General features: G+C 36.7%; 3 protein-coding genes across 3 annotated transcripts; 2 read left to right on the top strand and 1 right to left on the bottom strand.

Moving 5' to 3' along the window:
* The first annotated feature begins 3011 nt into the window (after positions 1 to 3011).
* Positions 3012 to 4310, top strand: LOC108362426 (uncharacterized). Its single transcript, XM_017615392.1, has 4 exons — positions 3012 to 3169; positions 3260 to 3337; positions 3420 to 3578; positions 3673 to 4310. The coding sequence occupies exons 1-4, from the start codon at positions 3104 to 3106 to the stop codon at positions 3934 to 3936; spliced, it is 567 nt and encodes a 188-aa protein (XP_017470881.1). The 5' UTR covers positions 3012 to 3103; the 3' UTR covers positions 3937 to 4310.
* Positions 4311 to 7811: 3501 nt separating this feature from the next.
* On the top strand, positions 7812 to 16369 carry LOC108362431 (leucine-rich repeat neuronal protein 1). The gene is made up of 7 exons (XM_017615401.1): positions 7812 to 7890; positions 10498 to 10656; positions 10786 to 11328; positions 13480 to 13667; positions 13756 to 13850; positions 13917 to 14029; positions 15850 to 16369. Exons 2-7 carry the CDS (start codon positions 10504 to 10506, stop codon positions 16294 to 16296), a joined length of 1539 nt encoding a protein of 512 aa, XP_017470890.1. The 5' UTR covers positions 7812 to 7890; positions 10498 to 10503; the 3' UTR covers positions 16297 to 16369.
* Positions 16370 to 17618: 1249 nt separating this feature from the next.
* LOC108362427 (probable serine/threonine-protein kinase irlF) lies at positions 17619 to 20482 on the bottom strand. The gene is made up of 2 exons (XM_017615393.1): positions 19916 to 20482; positions 17619 to 19092 (listed from the first exon to the last, which is right to left on the bottom strand). The coding sequence occupies exons 1-2, from the start codon at positions 20454 to 20456 to the stop codon at positions 18881 to 18883; spliced, it is 753 nt and encodes a 250-aa protein (XP_017470882.1). The 5' UTR covers positions 20457 to 20482; the 3' UTR covers positions 17619 to 18880.
* Positions 20483 to 21037: the final 555 nt, after the last annotated feature.

Below are 21037 nucleotides of genomic sequence, written 5' to 3' on the forward strand. Positions count from 1 at the left end.
ATTGCAAGAAACCGAATTCCACAGTGCGTTTGTGGTCATGCTCACATTTATCGCTCGAAGGTGAAGTGTAAGGTTGGGGCAATGGTTTCTCGGACTGGTTGCTTAGACTGTGAAAATACTTCTCAATGCTTGATTTTTCAGTGTTTCCAAGCAGCCCAGTTAAAGCCGAGCAACCCGCGTTTCCTTTAGTCATTTACAAGTACTTTCCAACCCTATTGCCAGATGATCAGTTGTCTCCGTGTGAGAACAGGGGACCTATTCTGTTTTGCGATTCGAAAAGCAAATCATTCGGGTGCAGCTATAAAGGAGAACAAGAGGACCGCGCATGTTCGGAATGTATGTACATATATTACCTACGTGGAAAAAAATAATTCCACAAAAAATTTATAATGTAGGTAGCGCGAGGTTTAAGTATAAGTCAAGTGACATTTTGACTAATTTTGGCTATTTTTTTTTTGTTTATTTAATGTTAATATTTTTTAATGAAAGTTTAGCACTTTACCAGCGCCACTTAAATCCACATTTCAAACTTCGTACACAAATTTTGAAAATTAAACAAAATTTAACATTTGCACCCAAAAATTTTAAACTTTTTATTCAGAATTTTTAGGAAAATTTCGGGTATGTAGTTTTGTAGCTCATTAAATTTTAGTAGGTTAAATTACAAATTTCAAGACGCCAGAAAATTTGCATTGATTTTTAATAATTTTTTTAAAGTAATAATATATATAAAGTATGGTCGACAATTTCGTTTGTAAGGGATAAAATTCCTAGCGCTGGTTGGGTAAAGTGCTAAACTGTTATACAAAAATATAAACATGAAATAAACAAAAGAAAAATAGCCAAAACTAGTCAAAATGTCACTTGACTTATTCAGCTGACCACAAGTGTATATTACCTAAATGAAAACGAATAACTCCACAAAAAAATTTGCCGGTAGGTGGCGCAGGATTCGAGATATTTGGAGTACCCGTATTAATGTCCAATTTGTTCCATAATTGGAAAGCTGGTTTTAAACAAAAATTTTTACTATTAACTTATGTTGTTGTTGTAGCGGCTACAACAACCTCGCCCAGATCGGTTGGTATCTCAGTCGTTGTCGTCAAGTTCCACTAACGGCAGCCCTAGGAAGCGTGCAGCTTCTATTGAGTTGGTCCACAAGGACAAAGCCGTTAGGGTTGTCGGGTTTTCCGGGCATGGGAAGAGATGTTTCGAGTCATGTGGGGTCTCTCCGCATGCCGGACACTCATTTGGCACATCCTCATTCAATCTACTCAGGTAGGAGGGTAACCTGCTGCAGTAGCCAGAGCGGAGTTGGGCTATTGTCGTTCGTGTCTCCAGAGACAGATGAAGCTCCGTCTCGTCTATGTCCGGAGGCGGTATGCCTAGAACGGCATTCACAGGTCTAGAGTCTACATAACTCGAGACTGACTCCCTGTGAACGCCGTTCAGGGCCAATCGGTAAGCTGACGGGTCCAGAGGTTGCTTGATGAACCTCTGGACTTCGTCCGTCAGTGACTCAAACAAATGACCACGTGTTGATTTTTTTTTAATATTTGTAATGTTTTTCGAATTATGATATTTTTTTTTATAAAAATGGCGTCCAAACTTTAACCAAGCCCATACAAATCCAAGTTTTAGACATTATACAAAATTTAGGAAAATTTAAAAAATTTTCCTCACAATTTCAACTTTTTAATCTGAATCTTTAGAACATTTTTGGGTATGCAGTTTTATATCCCATATAATTTTACTCTCATGAAGTGCAAGTTTCAATAGGCTAAAAACCCGTTGATTTTTGAGAATTTTTTTGGTGACGAATTTTTGCATATAAACATGAATTTATTATGAAAATGCAGGAGAGCGTTAGCAATAAAATTTCAAAAAATCAAAGCCAGTTTTTGTCAATTGCACACTTTTTTAATGCTTAAAACTGTGATTTATATGATTTTGGTTTATTTTTTTTATTTAAGTTAATTTTCATATTACCTTATTGTTCATTGGGACGTATGAATAAAAATAAGCAATTGCTTTTTCTTAAAATTTCAGATCTTTTACTCAATTTATTCAAACAAAATTGAAGTAAAAGGTATGAAATTTTAAGAAAAAGCAATTGCTTAGTTTTTATTCATACGGCCCATTGTACCTTATTTTAATTTAGTTTATAAATATTTTGGTAAATTTAATTTAGTTTATTTATTTCGTTTTTATTTTTATCTTGCTTTATTTTTTACATTATTTACTCATTTATATTTTTAAACTTTATTTTGTTATATTTAATGTATTTTAATTCATTTTATTTTATTGAATCTTACGTTTTTAGTTTTTTTTTTTTAAATGTATCTTATTTTAGTTTTTCTTTATCTTATTTATGTTTTAATTTAATTTAATTTTTTTTTATTAGTTATTGACTTATATTTGCTTAGTTTAACATCATTTTATTTTATTTTATTTTATTTTATTTTATTTTATTTTATTTTATTTTATTTTATTTTATTTTATTTTATTTTATTTTATTTTATTTTATTTTATTTTATTTTATTTTATTTTATTTTATTTTATTTTATATTATTTTTATTTTATTCTATTTTTCATTTTTATTTTTATTTTATTTATTTTTTTACTTTATTTTTATTTGGTTTATTTTATTTTTGTCAATGTTATTGTGGCTTATTAACATTTTATTTTTAATATTTTTATTGAGCTTTTTACCACGATTGAAAAAGCAACAAAGTCTAAGCGGTAGAAGTTATAGCTGCTATTTCGGAGATCTCCACATCTTAAATTTTTTGGATTTGATTTTATTTTTATTTATTTTATATTTTTGTTTTATGTTTTTTTTATTTGTTGCTTGGTTATACTTTCTTTTCAATTTTTAAATTTTTATTATTTAATTTTAGTCTAATTTTATTTCTTGATTTTTAAGTTTCACTTAATTTTTTGATTTTATTTTACTTTATTTTATTTAATTTTATTTTATTGAAGTTTTAATTTAATAATTTTTTAGTTGTATGTGGCAACCCCTGATTCATTAAGCAACTGTAAATTAAAATGTGCATTTTCATTGCAGTTGAAGTTACTATCCAAAATAGCCGAAATCAAAATGCAGCAGTCAGAATATTTATATATTTTTCTAATTTCCATTTTGTATTCCGCTAATTTAATTAGTGTAAGTACATATTAAACCTTTTTCTATATCCATATGTACATTTTTTAATTTTTAAAACAATATATAATTTTTCTTTGCATATTTCTTCAGTCCCGTCCAGTACCGAATGAGGCTGCAATAGCGGTTCACGTACATTTGCCGTACGACATGCAGAGAGCGCAGCGTCAGGTGGGTAAAAAAATTTACTTTTCGAGGGAAGCCTACCCTTATGAGTGCTTTTACTTTTTGCTTACTTTTTTGGTTATTTCAGATAGTACAACCCACATGGCTTACGGATAAAAGCCGTCCACTCGCACCCATCGATGGCATTGTGCACATCAACCAAAAGAATTTGCAAGAGGTAGCAGAGTTGCGTGATGCCATACAAAAGGCAGTTAATGAGGGCCGCTTTGCAGTCGACATCGAACAGGTGGGTACACATAATGCTTGGTTTGTACATAGCTGATTTGCGCAGTGCGCTTTGTAATTAGGGACATTTATTTTCAAATTATTTACTCTTGCAGGATCAACCACCGCAGGCACCCCCTTTCAATGTGGAACAGCAAAATGCGCAGCTGGGTCCGGAATGGCCGCCACTACCGCAGCCACTACCACCGGCAACCGCACCGCAATTCGGTCCATTACCCTTGGCACCCTTTAATCAAGCTCCTTGGGCATTACCCCAAATGGTGCCTTGGCCGCCGGTGGATCCGCAGCAACCCAATCTAATGCAGCGCATGTGGAGCGATTTTATGGAGAATACGCGTCGGATGTGGGAAAGAAATTAAAATATTAAAGGGAAATGCACACCAAAGTACGAGAATTAGGAAGTAGCAGAGTGCTGCGTAAAGTCAAACGTGAAATGTCTAGGCATAGATATTTTTACATTGAAATTGGTTAAAATAGTTCGTTACTAAAGTGTTGCAAAAAATGTGAACGATATGTAGTTGTGTTTATGATAGTTTTTAATGCTTTATATTTATGTGTAAAAATGTATACATACGTCTTTACCGTTATGTTTTTCAGTATTATATTTGTAAGCCTAAGGATTGGCAATGGAAACGCTATAATTTCTGTGAAATGAAGTAAAAACCAGCAATCACTTATGGAATTTTAAGGAATCTTCCTTTTATCTTTTTGAATAATGTTGTATGTATGTAAATAGTATTAAATAAAAGTAAAATTGCAATTCTCTCATGTTTCGAAATGAAGAATTTCCTTTAGTTATTGCATTCCTGCTTAAATAATTCCGTTCGGCAGTAAATGGTTTGTTTCGACGCGCTCCAAGCAAAGCGATATGATAGAAATAGGATAGTAGTTATATTCGAGGATGTATACTGGTATGATGGCTCTTGGCGTGGTATCCGGATCGATCTGGAGAGCGTGGAAGGGACCATCGTCAGATCAACAAGCTTTAATGCGAAGCAGCTATCACTGTAAAGCGAACACTGCGGAAATACTTATATTCCTCGGTGAACAACCGCCACCCATCGATATGAGCGAATGGCGACTAGAACAACCCTGGATTAACTCAGTTCCGGCTGGTGCAGCCGCCTAAACTCGTACAGAGCCAGGTTAGGCCCGCAAATCGCAGATACTTGCGTCAGAAACGGACCGCACAACACCGCCTACTTTTTCGCATGCCTCAAATACCCCACCCAACTCACACCTTTAGCGCTTCCTGGACCTAAGGTTGAAGCAGTCAGATGAATAAGACTACAAACCAATTCGGGAACTGCGTGCTTATACAGCAACAATAAGACCGAGAGTATACTTCTCTGCATAAATTTACTTAGAAAACAAATTGTTTAGGGGAAATTACAAGCATAGCCGTTTTTTACATGTAGAAATATTTCGAGAAAGTACTCGCAGCTCTTGGTACATTTTGTAACCTAAAGTTGTTCATCGTACAATCGAGTGATACTTGATGTCCGTTTATGACATGCGTGAGTTGAGCTTTTATGGAGATGCTAGTTAGCCTTTTGCATATCATTCGAAAACGGGCGAGCTAAATAAGTTTAGTAAATTTTTCGGGATAGTTTTTAGTCGAAATCGCGAAGTCTTCGATCACTTTGTCTATCGTAAAGAAATAAGTACCAGCAAACATGTCTTTCGTAAGCTTGCTATAGGCTGCTTTCGAAAACTATAAGGCCTCGTGCACACAAAGAGCTTATACATATCTAAGCTTAGATATAATCATAACCAATTCACTAAACAGTCCCTCCCTCAACTCAGCTCAGAAAGCGGCTTTGCTGATGCAAAGATATACCAAAGCTTTTCTACCATCCACCATTTTATTAGTCTGAACGGAAGTTTTTAAGGCCTGTCCGCAATTCTAATTTCATCGATAGCTGATTAAAACAGTGAGCTGTAACGCACTGTATATGTCTGCTGGGAATCACTTGCCTCACTATGAAACTTGTGATTGAAATGGGAGTTTCCCAATAAGTCTTCTAAATCTGCCTAACTGGCTGATTTTGTTAAAGTTTTTTTTCAGAAAGAACTATGTATTCAGCATCCGGATTTTGAAGCCTTTTGTTTGATAGTCAAGCTGCTATTCGCGCTTCAACGAATCAAAATTTATTACGAAATTTAGATTCGCTGGTCGTCCACGAACCTAGAAGTTCGACTGCAATTAAATCAAGTATCACAATGAACCCCACCTTAGAATTAGTATAACTGCCCTGGGCAACCAGAACAAACACCATAAGTCTCCGATACTGCTAAAAAGCTATTGAAAGTATAAATATCCAGAAGGTTTAGGTTGAAGCCTTCATAAAACCTGTCTCGAGGATCGGCCGAATTGGTGGTTTTTATGCGGACAGAGGACTTCGAATACTTGGCGACTAACGGAGATACTCAGCCGAACCCGATTACAGCATATCTATACCCAGAAAATTTACTATCTCTCAAAAAAAAAAAAGACAGAAGAAACAATTTCGCCTAGAGCTATGACACTATGGAGCTCTCCAATGGCTTAAAATGACCGCAACGAAGGCACACAGCAGGTGGAACCGGTCGAATTTAATACTCAAGAATAAACTGAACAGAGCGAAAGGCTTTGAACGCAAATACCACGCGCCATGATATCTACCAGTAGTAAGGTCAACACTCACCGAACACCGTCTGTTGAGATTTCAGCGGATAGGCAAAGGCTAGCTCGGTGAACTGTAGAAGTGCCGCGGACTTTGCAAGAGAACACCCCCCATAACGTCACTCATCAAGTCCAATGTAGCCAACGTCGTGCTGGTAGCTCACCAATCAAGTGTACTTCATGAAGGTGGAATAAGACAGTTTATATTAAAAAGCTGCTCGCTTAGAGAAATAGCGCTGGAAGAAACTTCATTAACGGCAGTGAAAATTGCCAATGCGCTAGGAGTCTGCACTACATACTTTGCACAAAGTCATGGGTGTCTCAGAAAAAGTCGGCTCCCTAGAATCTAATGAAAGTACGTCCGACCCGCAATGGAAAAGATATTGCTACAAGAGAAGTTGGACAATTCAAAACCGCACTGATATCGCATTGTCGCTTACTGGTACTCGTGAAAGTAACTTACTTGTGGCGAGTAGCTCCGTGGAGCTGTAAAGTCTGAATAAAGTATACCATAACGACCCGAGAACTTGGGTATCAGTGACACCGTCGTAGCCAAGTTTTTAATAGTGCATAGTTCCTGTTAGGACCTACACAGGTTCCATCTCTGGTACGAATAAAAAACGTTTTTATAACAGCAGTCGCTTCTCGGCAGACAATGGCAAACCTCCGAGTACATATCTGCCATGAAAAAGCTTCCCATAAAACTATTTGCAGTGAGGGAATGGCCCGGAACAAGATTAACTTTAGTTTGGAGAATATTTACAGGTCCTGAGTGGGCTACTAAAATATGCTGGAGGTAGTATTCTTCACCAGGTAAAATTAAATCTCTACACCCAATAAATCTGTGGAATTAATTTTGAATCTTCTACTGGAGGATCTCTACGATCAACTTCTCGCAGGTTGATAATGGTAGACAAAAAATTCTCCATAAAACTCACAGAGAGGAACGAGTAGAGATGTGCGACAGGTTTATATTCAGGGTGACGGCTATCTAAAAAGATGTACGGATGGTTCCATGATAAACTAAAGAGTAGGCTGCGGGATTCACTCCAGTGATCTCGCTTTAAACCTCAGTTTTCGCTTACAGCTTTTTCTCTACTATTCTGTCAACCAAGGATGCAGAAGGGTTTCTGCCTGCTGGCGTCCAAATGATCCGTTAATATTGTATGGGCCATGAGATTTTCGGACACTTCGGCGCTTGCGCGTTATCGGCTAAACTAACCTAAATCAATCTAACCTTACACTGGTTTCAGAAAGATCAAGATCTACAAAATCCACACCGAAATTCTGGTCAACTTAGCGGCCTTTGTGGGAATTTAAGAGCTAGCACCCAGCTCTTTTTCTGCGCAGTTGTGAATACCCACTTTCATTTACGGCAAATTGACGGCTAACAAACTGCATTGAATATTTCAATTTTTTCGCCGGCAAGATAACGTTTACTCCAGTTAAACTGTTATAACAGTTAGCTCATAAAACACTAACCACATTCAACGCTACTCTTATCACAAAAAAAAAATATTTGGCATTGATAAGATTATAACAATTTTTATAACTGTACGAAGTAGTGATAAGATATTGATAAAATTATTTTGCTAAGTTGAAAGCGTTTTCAGTAAGTATTTAGACTCGGTTGCTTTGATAACAAATTGTAAGTTGCGCTAAATAATTTTTAAATGATACATATATATTTTCAAAGCAAAAACAAATAATAGATTAACACTATACTCGATTTATATCAAGTACTTATCTGCGAAATTTATAATATTGGCTAAGTTTTAGCAATAACAAGTGCTTTTATAATACCCTTGCAAAAACAAAGAAAACCGATACATATATATGTACTTGGTAGTTACATATGTGAACCAAGTATGAATTTAAGAATTACATTTTAAGTATTTACGTTCGTGGAATTTTCATATCGATTTGTGCTATAAGTGTATAAGTAAAAAGATAAAAATCGGCTGAATCACAATTCGTTGGAACTTTAATTCAATGGGTTTATAGCTTTTAATGCACTCCTATTCAGATATAGTAAAAAGTGCAAAAAAGCTCTCTTTATTGCGCATACCTTGAACCCCCTGCTTAGGTTAGCAAGCATTCGTCTGGTGAGAACGATATACAATTTACAGAGAGCGTGCTTCAGTCACGAAAGTTCCGCTTTAACTTTGGAGTTAAGTTTTTACCGCTTTCAAAGGGAGTGGCAATTTTTCTATTTTTGTTTGAACCCGACGTACTATGAAATTTTGGCTCATATAATCCACGAACTGACTGTGAAGCGCTGCATGACCTTTGCACCCGGAGAGGGATTAAAATTGAGTTCCAACCTGGCGAAATATGTGTTTTGGGGTAACTTTGGACAAAGTACTAAATTGGAACTCACAACTGTTACCAACGAGGACATAAATGCTTCACTTTATGGTAAAATATGGAGAATGCGCGGCACTCGTCTAGCAGCGGAATATCAAGCATATCTTGCTACTTAAAGATATAATGCTTTTTGAAGCCGTCTGCGAATATAAACAGAACAAAGGCTGGGGACCTTCAATTCGAAGACTATAACTATAATGGGACTTTATTGTCGCAACTACTGGTTACACGAAACGATGTGTGATCACATCGATAGAGATAAAAAACTCAAGTGTTTGTGTCTCAACTCATTGTTGCCTCCGCACGTCTTCCTTATAAAGGCGGGGCAAATGGGCTCGTCATTTATGAGTCAGGTGTTTGTGCTACAACAAGTGAGCAATCAACAATGCCACAAGTTGTCTGCAGTCCCGTTTGCCCAACGAAAGCAAATACCTACTTAAACTCTGATAGTGAGGTCAACATAAGTGGTGGCCAACCTGCGTCCTCTCGTGGTCTACCAATAAAATCGAGGCATATTGCCCAAGAGTAAAGTGAAGATTGTCGCCGTTGCCTTCGATATACATACATATACCCCAGATGCTGACTCTGTGTCAGTTTTGGAGTCTTCATTAAATACTCAACAATATGTGAGGACGTGCTCAGTATTGGCATTAAGCTATCACTCAGCATTGGGGTACTCAATTTTGTACTTCCATAGTATCTCTTCAGCAAAGGTAATTGCGCCATACTTTTCCGCGACATTGAAAATACATTCACATCTATATTTCTGGCTCTAGAAATTTCCGCCTTACCCAACACTGTATCATGTAAGCACCCATTTGCCTTAAGGCTAAAAGTAGTCTTTTAGGCCCCCTCCATGGATAAAGACACCCGTTACGTAGATTAGGTTCAGTTATAGTGGTTGTCCCAGACAAGGGACGCACTTGAGGAATTAAGAGATTGCCTTTTGTGGTACCACAAAAGCTAAATGGGGTCTATTATTTAATCAGCGAAACCCCCCGCGAGCCGTTTACAAAATTACGAATGCGGTTAGTTTCAATGTTTGAGAGCACCCCTGGGTTAGTCAGCAAGTGCGAGCCAAAATATTTCCACCATAACCTCACGAATGAGAAATGATTCCTAACCTTACCATTGAATGCCAATCGCACTATGGCATTTTAGAACCGCTACCAACTGCGAGAGCTGAGGCTTTGTATGCATTAGAAACATCTTTGACCGCCACTGGATCACGCCAGACCAGAGAGCTCTTGCAATTGAGAATTGACTTATAACCCAGCGCTTGGCTCAACAGACCAAAATTGAACCGCAAGAGGAGCAAGGCATTCCCAGTGATAACCGTTGAAGGGTAACTCATGGACCTCTCAGCGTTATGACCTTCGAGACGGTAGGCTTAGCAGTTCTTTCCAGAGCGGTCGCAGGTGATGTAGCAGAGGCTCCGGTACTGCACTAGGTGATCGTCCTTGGAAGTCTGTAAGTTCGGGCACTTTAGAATTTTGGAAGATCTTCCAGCAGACTGCAGGCACCTGGGCTACACAGTCCCGCCTACTAGACTAAATAATAATTTTCAGAAAAGGTTTCTTCAAGGGGTGAATGGGAGAAGGATTGACTCCTGATATCGTACTTTAGCCAGCAGCCATCTGCACTGATGGCTCCAAGGTGGATCTGAAGGCTGAAAGTTGGGTAAACTCGCAACACCTTTATAAATATATAAAGCAGAGAAGCAACTAACAATAGGCGAACGAAATTATCTTAAACGAAACTTACTTTGAATTAGAAACACCACAAAACCTGCTGAAGTCTCGAAACTGTTAAACTTTCTATGGAAGTTTGCGGTTGCGGAAAATGGGCTCAAACCAGAAATAAACTTTTTTTAATCTCTGCTTTCCAGACTAGAATGAAGTTCAAAAATAATTGGCTGACAGCACTTGTTTTTGTTGTGCTCTGTTGCGCTCTGACCAAGGCTGCGGACGAAACTACACAAAAGGCCGTACCCATAAAACAACAGGATGCTAATGCAACTGTTGCTCCAGCTACACCCGCACCTAAGGTAAGAAAGTTGACCAACATTTTCAATATTTGCAATCATTTCCAATTTCGGCATATCGAGTTATTTTTCATTACCACGTTAGTCTAAAATTTTTAGATTACTAAATAATGTATATTTATAAATTTTCAGATAAATGTCCTCGAGAGCGATTTATGCAAAAAATGTAGCTGTTTCCATAACCCTGATCATAGCCAAATTGACTGCAGTAGTAAGAAAATGAGTTCACTCTTCAGCGTGGAAGAATGGAAAACTCTACAAAATGGTGATATAACTTTTGATGTCATCAAATTTGAACACAGCAACATTACCAGCATTGGCGAATTTCCCAGTTATCCAGTGAAAAGTCTCTATTTGGCTTTTAATCAAATTACGAATATAACAAAAGCTGCTTTTGCCAACTTAACAGAGCTGATTAAATTAGATTTGTCCCATAATAAGCTGACAACTAAAACTTTGCAACCCGATGTCTTCAAGGGTTTGTACTCAGTTAATGATTACTTGCCGCTAGGAAAAATGGTGGAACTTAATTTGGGTCACAATGACATACACAGCCTGGACTCTGATCTTTTTGAGCATTTACCAAAATTAGAGAGTTTAAGCTTGTCCGCAAACACATTTCAAGTGATTGATCAAAACTCAGCAACGGCTATTTCTGGACTGGCATACCTGAAGGTAAGCTATAAATGATGCTATGGTATGTATTAGGGTGAGGATTATCCATTTGAGTTCTTAATTGGAGTGAGCAAAGTTATCAAAACTTTTTACTTCTCTAGAAGTTGTAATATTGGTCCATTAAAATACCAAATATTGCCAGAGGAAAATGTGACTGGCATCGGGTGAGGGATTAACGTCACATGATAAAAAAAAAATCAATATTAGCGTTCTGGCAGGTCTAACTCTTCGCACACTACATAGAACTGGTACCAGAAGTCCATATTGGCGATGCATGTGATGACAGTCCGGTTGATCGTCCTATTATCAGATGCGTTTCTTTGCCTCGGTACCAAACGATTTGAGGATCTTTTTGCGGCTCAGTTCGTCAATGACGGTCGGGGCTGTAGGCATTTGGGCACCAAGATTGAGACCAGCAGCCGGATTCCAACATTTGCTATCGCTAATTTTTATTACCAAAAACCTCCAAAAAAATAGCAGGCGCCCCTAATATTACGCAGCATCTAGTTACACTCCCCTCATGCTGCCATATTTGGCTGATTAAACATTGCATGTGTTATTCATCCATGTTGAATACTTTTAGGCCCCACTGCTTTTCATTTAGAGAATTTTACCGACAAAAATTTAGCGTAGCGATTCTCAGAATTCCACTGCAGGACCTCGAATGTGCTTGCAAAAATTTTCTGTAGCTTATGGTCGCTAAGGTCCGGTGGAGCTGACGCTTGACATACATCTACCATGGTGGAGTAGTAACCCTTAAAAGCCCTTTGCACCTTTGCTCGAATAATGCCCTCGTTATCGCTATCTTGAAGCTCGACATATCAGAATGACTGGGATTTTAGAAGACCATGGAGTGTTCTTGTAGCTATTTTGCCCAGTATAAGTCAGATCTTTTTGAGGAGCATATCGCATTTAGTAAATGTACATACCTGTGTAATCTAGGTTTGAAAATCATGTTGGTAAGGCAAGGGGGAAAATATAATCAGGCAGACAAATTAAGTTATCTAATGGATTTTGAATGATCTAGCAACTCTTAAGGGTTTCTAAGAAAGCTAGTTGGGCTAATGGTACTGTGGGGCTTTCTAAGGAAATGAACTTGAGGTTATTTGAGCTTTAGCTTATGATATATAATAATATAAGGTATTTTTCATCCGATGTTTTCAACCAAATTTAGGAACATCTACTTCCTCTCATCCTGTTTTATCAGCCATATCAACTAGTTTATTTGGCAAGTTTAGGAAAAGTAGAAATGGCTGTGAGGTTTTGGAAGCCTCCCATTGTTTAGGGTTGTTTTTGTGCAGGAATCCGAAATAGTTCGAGTCGCACTTCCTCAAGAGTTAAACTCAAATCAAGTCTTAAACTTATTTAGATGACTACATCAGAGAGCCGATATTTATTTTTACATGCCGCTTTTTACGAATATGCATTGTAAGACGAAACTCAGTAACAGTATGGTTGGAAATTCTCTGACCAATGTCTCTATTCAATCTGGCAGCTGCTTGGTTTTTCGAAACTGTTAATTTTTCAACGACATTTGGACTATCTGTATCATAAAAGGCTATAAATGAATACCACTTTAACGTTGGATGCATAGTCTAAAAAATATAACAGCACCTTTTTCAGTGCCTAGACAATACCTAATGTACGAAATAGCAATTTAAATAAACTTAGTAAACATGCTAGTTTAAAAAATACTTTCATCAATAATGGGTTACAGAAATCGTCTCAGTAAAGTCTCTCTGTCGGATTAGAGATTTTTTATTATCATGCCTATTACGGCATCCGACGGATGCCATCCGAATGGAATAGGCATGTATCCGAGGGATACCAATCTGATCTAATCTATCCAATCCTTCTCAGTCGCTTGTTATGCCAGTGCGAATCGGATTAGATCCGTGCGGATGGCATCCGTCGGATGCCGTAATAGGCATATATCTTGTTACGTTTTCCATTCGACGATGAACAGAAAAAACGGACGGCGGCTTATTTATCCAGGTTATACTCCAAAAATATAATCAAAACAGACATATTTTATATTAATTTTAAGGAAATGATAATGGAAAGCTCTTACTAAACAAACCTACATTTATACCCAAAAATGCCACTAACATTTTTTTTTTTATTTATGCGCGTATATTTTTCTCTTTAAAGACTTTAGATTTGTCATACATGGAACTGGACGAATTACCCGATACTCTACTTCACGGACCGCGCGATTTGGAGACCCTTATACTAAGTGGCAATCTCTTAGACGAACTACCAGATCATTTAAATTTAGCGCCAAATCTACGCGAGTTGGTACTCGATGAGAATCCCATAGAGGATTTAGTGGACGAAAAGTATGTTTAACTTTGATTTTATTTTTCTTTTATAAGTTTGATTTTATTAACATACTTTCATGAATTTTGCACACTATATCTTTTTCAGTATTTTCCCAACTCTACGCTACTTAACCTATCTGAGTATGGCTTACATGCCCGAACTGAAAGTAATCGGTCCCGGCGCATTTTCGGAGCTGCAAAGTAAGTTGAGATTTTGAATGATTTATTGATGATGGTCATTACTCTTTTTATTTGTTTTATGTATAGACTTAACTACTTTAATCCTATCGAGTAATACAAAGTTGTCCACAATTGATGTCAAGGCTTTCGCAAAGAATACTTCGAATCCAGAAATATTGTCTTATCCACCATTGGAAAAGGTAAGTTCAGATAATGCGGCATTTTGATACCATCTTCTATTAGATCGGTTTAATCTTGAAATCGCCCTAACATGTTTATAAAACTACTAGCATTAGTCGTGAATCACTTTGTGACCAATTGTGTCCATTCCATGTGTTTTCGAACGGTGGATCGTAAGAGGCCAGTAAAGCTAACCGGAAGGAAAGAGACATACTGCTAAGCTGCAAACCATATTAGATAAATAGATATGGTATTCAGCGAATTTTTCCCTCTTCTATGCTGTCTTTTCTCAGTTTTTCATAAAATAAAACTGGACTCTAAAGTTTCCTCCAAAATCTTTATCCAATTTTAAGAGCCATCAAACGTGTCTTTGTGCCTTAGATATTGTCTCTGAGCCTAATTCTAGTATTGGCTATAATTTTCGCAAATTTCACTGAGTTATTTTGGTAGTTTATTCAAGCTTCAAAATTAGTTATATAAACTCCGAACAACTTAAATTGCCTAATGCGAGTCGTTTACACCCATAGTCGCAAATTTTGCGACAAACCTCCTTAACATACTTATGTTAGATCTTCACCTTACATGTCTTTTGACGTCCATCTTCTATGTCTAAAATTACTGCAAGAATCGTCTGAACTTCATGGTGTTTGTGTCATTGGTATACAGAGGCATCATTATCGAGTTCGAGCTAAGCTCAAATTTTCCGCAAGGATTTCATTGATCTCAAACTCCCAAAAGTACCGCAACTATAAAAGTAACTTGAGTTGGCTTGACTTTTCCTTTGTTAAGTTGAGGAAGCAGATATAGTCTAAGAAGCGTGACGTGATAGGAGGCATTATGAGTGGTTCTGTTAATGTTTTGAGAAATGAAAGCGATGTACAAACCTTTGTAAACTCGGCTCCCTGAACCTGTACTTTATAGCGAATATCAAAGCCACTATCGAGGTCGAAGGCTGACCGGAAGGCGAGAGGATGGCTGACACAATGCATGTATATATATACAGATGGATCCTAAATGGACACGGTATACCAGATTTGAACTCTTATAAGCTGTGGTTTTAGCCGTAAAAAAGCGGGGAGTTATTGAGTTGTAACCGGATAAAGGAAAGATTGGATCCTTATATTGGAAGTCCGGTTGCTATAAAGGCACTGTTATCGCACAGAACTTTCATGCACAGTGCAGTACATGCAGTACATGCTCTGTAACTATCCAGCCCTTAGCATGCTGCTTCTCTGCCTCTTGTGAGTAGGTGTTCTAACTAATCTGGAGGCAGCCGCCGAAAGAGGGTACAAAAATTTGTTTCGGTTTTCGAGGGAATGCAGTGGCTAACGTTCCTAATATAACCAAAGCCATGATCGAATCTTCTCAAACCATATCTGCAAATGAAACGAGATGTTGAAGGGCATTAACTCAAGTTATCGGGAGCATGAAAAATACTATCGGTTCCGCCTGCAAAGTCCAGAAGCACAAAGTGTTTCTTGAAAAATTGTAGCCGGTCAGTAGTAAAAATTTAAGCAATCGCGGGATGATCAGATATAAAATATATGTCTACTTCTGAAGACGTGGGAAAAGTTAAGAACACTTTCTTTGTTGTATTCATGACTTTCCTTTTTTCAGATGTAGCCAAGCCTAAACTATACTTTCAACAGATGTTTAAGATGCATGACGTAGTCGAAATATAACCTTCTTCGTCTTTGTTTTTTTTTATCTAGGAAACCAAACTCTCTTTCAGGGGAATATGTTTCCTTCAGAAATAGATCTTTTTAGATCACCCTCTCCAACGTTTCCTCTTAAAATATAATCTTGAAATGTAACAAAGATTTTCTTCTCTTTTTCTTAGCTTTATTTGCACAACAATAACTTATCTACTTTGGATCGCGGAATGCTCGAACGTTGGGATAAGATAACTGAACTTGATTTACGTTACAACTACTGGACATGTGATTGCAGCAATCGTTGGCTCATTGAGGTACTATCGATCCAAATAAATAATACGACTCCTAGATGGACTCAGGATATCAACTGTTATCAACCAAATGCTTTGAGAAGTCTACCGCTATTGCAACTAAGTTCAGCAGAAGGACGTTTAAAATGCAGCACCGAAGGAGGTAGCTCGAGTAGTCTCTTTCTAATAGGTTTACTTGTTGGGATTCTGCTGTGCGTACCTATAGTACTGGGATCAATCGCACTTTGGCGTCGTGGCTGCTTTGGCCTAAACCGCGACAGAGTAATCGCTAATAGATCACTCTATAATCGCGCTAACTTCAGCGATGAATTACATATCTAATTTACTATATTCCTTGTATGTATATATATAGCATATATATTTATTTGTAATAAAAAATTTGTCATATCACTACTCTTTTCAGTAATAAATTTCTTATAGATAAAATAGTATATTTGTGTGTATTAAAACTTTTTTCTTTGCCCGGTTCAAACCGGGAATCTTTCGTTTCTGACTGCTTGCATTTTCTTTTCTTTCTTCTTTAAAAAAGTTGCATGTCCTCCGAATTTTTCACAAGTTCTTCAGCCACCATGTGGTCTTTTCAACAGCAGTCCGCCCATCTTAATCAGCGAGTTCTATCTACAAAATTTTTCTGTACAACTCTATAGCGTTAAGAGGGTTTTTACTTTGTGAAATTCTATACCAAAGAGTCAACCAAAAAACAGAGTTTAGAGTTGAGTAATTCAAAAAAGCTGTATTTCAAATTATTTTTAACAGGGTTGCCAACCAGCTAAAAATTTAAAACTTTATAAGTTTCAATAGCTCAAAAAAATTTTTATATTTGACTTGTGTTGCCAAATATGTATGTAGTAAAAAAGTGATTCCATTACACAGATTTGTGAAACATATTTATAGTAGAATATATTTTTTTTGGGTTGCCACCTGTTGAATCGGCTTACCAGCTATCCAAATATCTACAATTGCATAAGTTAAGTAAGGCTGAATAAACTACAAATGGGTATCCAACGAAAGAGGTTTTGAAAAGCAATATTTCGAATTTCATTCTTGCGCGGTTGCCAGCTATGTATTTCGAAAATTAAAGTTATTGTACGTTTTGTAAAAAAAAAAATAAATTTTATAAAATTTTATAAATTATATGACCTACAATAAGTCTATGAAAAAAAATGTAATTAAATCATGTCAAATGAATTTGTGTCATAAAACTTTGCTCCGCACATTCTTTTTTCTTTAATACAATTGCCAGCTGTATAGTAAATCAAATAAAACACCTCTTTGGGGTAAAATTTTCGAATGACGAAAGCTGAACTAGAAACACAAAATTTATGATATCCATTTCGTGTCGAAAATTATACGCAGTTTTTAATTGCCTTGGAAACGTACGGAAAATCTTTTTTATTTATACGAATCGTTGCAAAAGTTTTGTTTTTTATTTTGTGTTTCCAGCAGTAGACGAATTTCGCAATAAATAAAAAGATTTAAGCATTATTATGAGGGTTACCAACTAGTAAATATTTATTTAAAATTTCATAGTTTGCTTGTTTCATTTTGATATTTCTTTTGTAGTTGTTTCAAAATATAAGTAACGCTTCTGCCTGTATTTTAGTACTAACCTCTTTTTGTCTATTAAATAAAACTCCAATTTATTAATTTTTTATATTTATTTATGTATTTCTTTATCTATGTAAGTAACTAATTCGAGGTTATTCGGCTTATACGGAATGTGTTAAGCGAAATGGTTTGAAAAATATTATTTATCTATGTATGTATGTGTGTATGTATATAATAAAACTCGTTTGACAACACTACTCGTACATACATATAACAAATTTTTTGAAAGTATGCACTTGTATTTAAAAAATAGTTTAAAAACTTTTAAATTTACCTTTTTTTTTGCTCGATTCAGCGTAGTAAGAAAACTAAAAACTACCAATTTACATAACGTACATACACAATGTAGGCAAGCAAGCAATTTACAGTTAGAAAAAGTCACTTCCAAAAAAATGTCGGCTGAAATGTGCAAAACATATATTAGTAGGTACTAAGTACAAGTTTTCAAATAATTTTATATACTTGCATGCTTACATGAATTGAAGTGGTACGTGTATATGACGACTATATTAAGCTACAAGCTAAATTTCACTAAGTGAAAGGCTTAAAAAATGAAAAGTGTATCTTTTTTTATATTTTAATTTTTTTTTATGAGAAATCGAAAAATCATTAGACTTGCGAATTACCAACGCAAATTACTTTCAAATTCTTTTTACAGTTTGCTTTAGTTCTGACAATTATGTATATATGTATATATTTTCTTCAATTTTATTTAACTACATTCGTACAACTTTCAATAAATATGTATAGGTTCGTTTTCTATGTATGAATTTATGGCTGTGGCTGCGTATATAATTTACCTGCATACATTTCTACACAACAATGACATAAAGATCCTATGACTTTCTGTGAGTTCATATCCATATATGAATATATGTATGAATATATGTATGTCTGTATGTATTTATGTGTTTTTTGGCGCATATGATTTTGAACATTCATGTAAGTATGTTTTTATGCATTTATGCAGCTGTGTCTACATAATCTACTAACCACTCTAGCTAACTATGCACCACTATATGTTTGCTTGTATGTGTGTATACTTTTTGTTGTTAGTATAACATAATTTATTTATTTTTTTATCGCTCGCTCACGTTTATGCGCTTAACATACATTTTTTTTTTGTATATAATTATTTTTATTTTTTGTTTGCTTCCTATTCTTTTTGTGTTTGTATGTTTGCATATATGTATTTATATATATTCTATATAAGTATATCCGTTTAAATATACATACATATGTTTATCTACATGTATATACTTGTTTCTGTGGTTTGCCGCATCTACAAAACATCGTCTTATCTAACTTCATCCACATCCTCACCCTCCGACGAGCTACGTATGGTATTATATTGTGAATTGCGGCTGCGTAGCATTCGCAAGAAGCTGCCCACAGCGAAAATGGTTCTTCGATGTCGATGAAATATACCCTGGTATAAGGCCTCACGTAACGTTTTGCGATCCTCCACATCGACCGAGGAGGTAAGCGATGTTTGATGCGGTAAACGCGCTGAAAGGATATTAAAGAATTATAGTTAGGCATTAGTATCTCAAGAGGCAGCACAGTACTTAGATGCTAGGAAATATTTTGCTAAACGTTTCTGTGAACTGACAAGTTGCAAGGTCGGGAGAGAAAGAGACTTTTTTTAAGTCTAGCTAAGTAGCAATCCTCGGCTCACACAAAAGCTTTGATCGGGTACTGGCCAATAATAGAGTCCGACCGATTCCAATTTTTTTTCAGGTACCGATGCCGATGCCGATTCTTCCTTGATTATGCTAGGTCTGATCGCAGAGAAAAACCCTATGGGCGACGAGCTGCCGCCGTCCTAGCTAGACGGTCCGCTTTACTCCCAAGCTCTATCTTGAATTTTCACTCAAAGCCTACTGATTTGGGTTTATGCTCTGAGATAAAACACCAATGGAATCTGGGAGCCTAGCTCTCTCTGCCTCTGTCAAAACCTTCTCTTACACATTCACCTTACTTAATGTCTAAGAGTAAATCATGGCTACTTAGCCAAGTTTATGCAACTTGAGTAATCATATGTATCTTGCCAAGTAATCACCAGGTCACGTCCATCCAATGCTCAAGTAACAAGCTTTAGTTTTTTCAACACAAGGCCACATTTTGAACTCAATACCGCAACGGATAGTGTTCCAACCAAATAGTATCAAACGGAGGCCCTCATCGTAATCTGACCAACATAATAAGAACAATGTCAACCTAGCCCGCAAAGCATAGGTACATACGTAAAAACTGCTCTGAGTTCGTTAAAGTTATATAATTCACAATTTTCGGGAAAGCCTTAGTATATGTGCGTATACTTATTACTCACCTATTGGCGATTTGGGCGATTTAATGGAGAACTCATCCAAATCCTTCCCCGTCAAATCCAGCTTGAGTACCTTTTTCGTAAGCTCCTTAGTGGCTGCATCCAAATTCGATTTTTTGGAAATTTTTATATCGACATTACGCTGACTAACCGCGCTCTTCGCGACTGCACCGCCATCCTTGTTTTGCTGTTGCTTCTCCGCATTTTTTGTATCGGCGGGTGATTCCAGCTGTGACATTTTATCTGTTTTGCTTAACTGCTTTTGTATGGGTGATTTTGGATTCGATTTCAATACCTCTTCAACCAATTGCTTCTTCTCCTCGAGACTTTTATGTGATTGCTGCTGCTGCTCTTGCTGTTGTTGTTGCTGCTGCTGTTGTTGAATGCTCGAAGTGGTCGTCGTAGTGGTATTCGAAGCAGCCGATGCTGATGAGGCGGACGATGTTGGCGATAGTACGGCTATGTTGATTGTTGTTGCTGATGTCGCTGTGGCTGTTGCTGTTGCTGCTGTCGATGACTTTTGACGATGTTCGATTGCAACCATTGTTCACAGAGCAGCGACGTTGATGCGCAAAAAAAAACGGAAAGTTAATAGAAATAAAATATCAACAGCTATGCTATCTGTCGGTGGTATGGGGCGGGGGCGAGTTATTCAGTCGTCGAACAACACACTTGATCTCACACTTAAGATGTCAAAGGACGACAGCGAATTGTTAAGCGACTGCGGCTAACGACGAAGGCACTTTTGAGTTCGATAAATCTTCTTATGCTTCGTCGTGGGATTGTTGAGATTTTTTGTCGAGTGGCGAATTGTTTATAGTTTGCTATTATGCTGCAAAGTGCTTTTGATGCGTGAAGTGGCAAGACAGTTGAGTTTGTAAAAATATTATCGGCAAAGCTGAGGGTGAAAAAGAAAAGGAATAATTAACGTAAATTTGGGAAAAGGTATTTAGTTATTCAAAAAATTAAAAGCTTTAAAAAATTATTAAACTGACGTGAGTATGCATACAATTGATTTAAATTAGTTTTTAGCTCTGCTATCTACGACTAACGCAGTTTAGCAAGGAGCTCTGTTAAAAGCACCAGCTTTGATTGGGCAAGGAAAAAGCGCTATTGGACGGTTAT

The sequence above is a fragment of the Rhagoletis zephyria genome, unplaced genomic scaffold (genome assembly GCF_001687245.7).
Source record: "Rhagoletis zephyria isolate East Lansing unplaced genomic scaffold, Rhagoletis_zephyria_1.1 Rzeph_scaffold_01008, whole genome shotgun sequence".
Taxonomy (NCBI): domain Eukaryota; kingdom Metazoa; phylum Arthropoda; class Insecta; order Diptera; family Tephritidae; genus Rhagoletis; species Rhagoletis zephyria.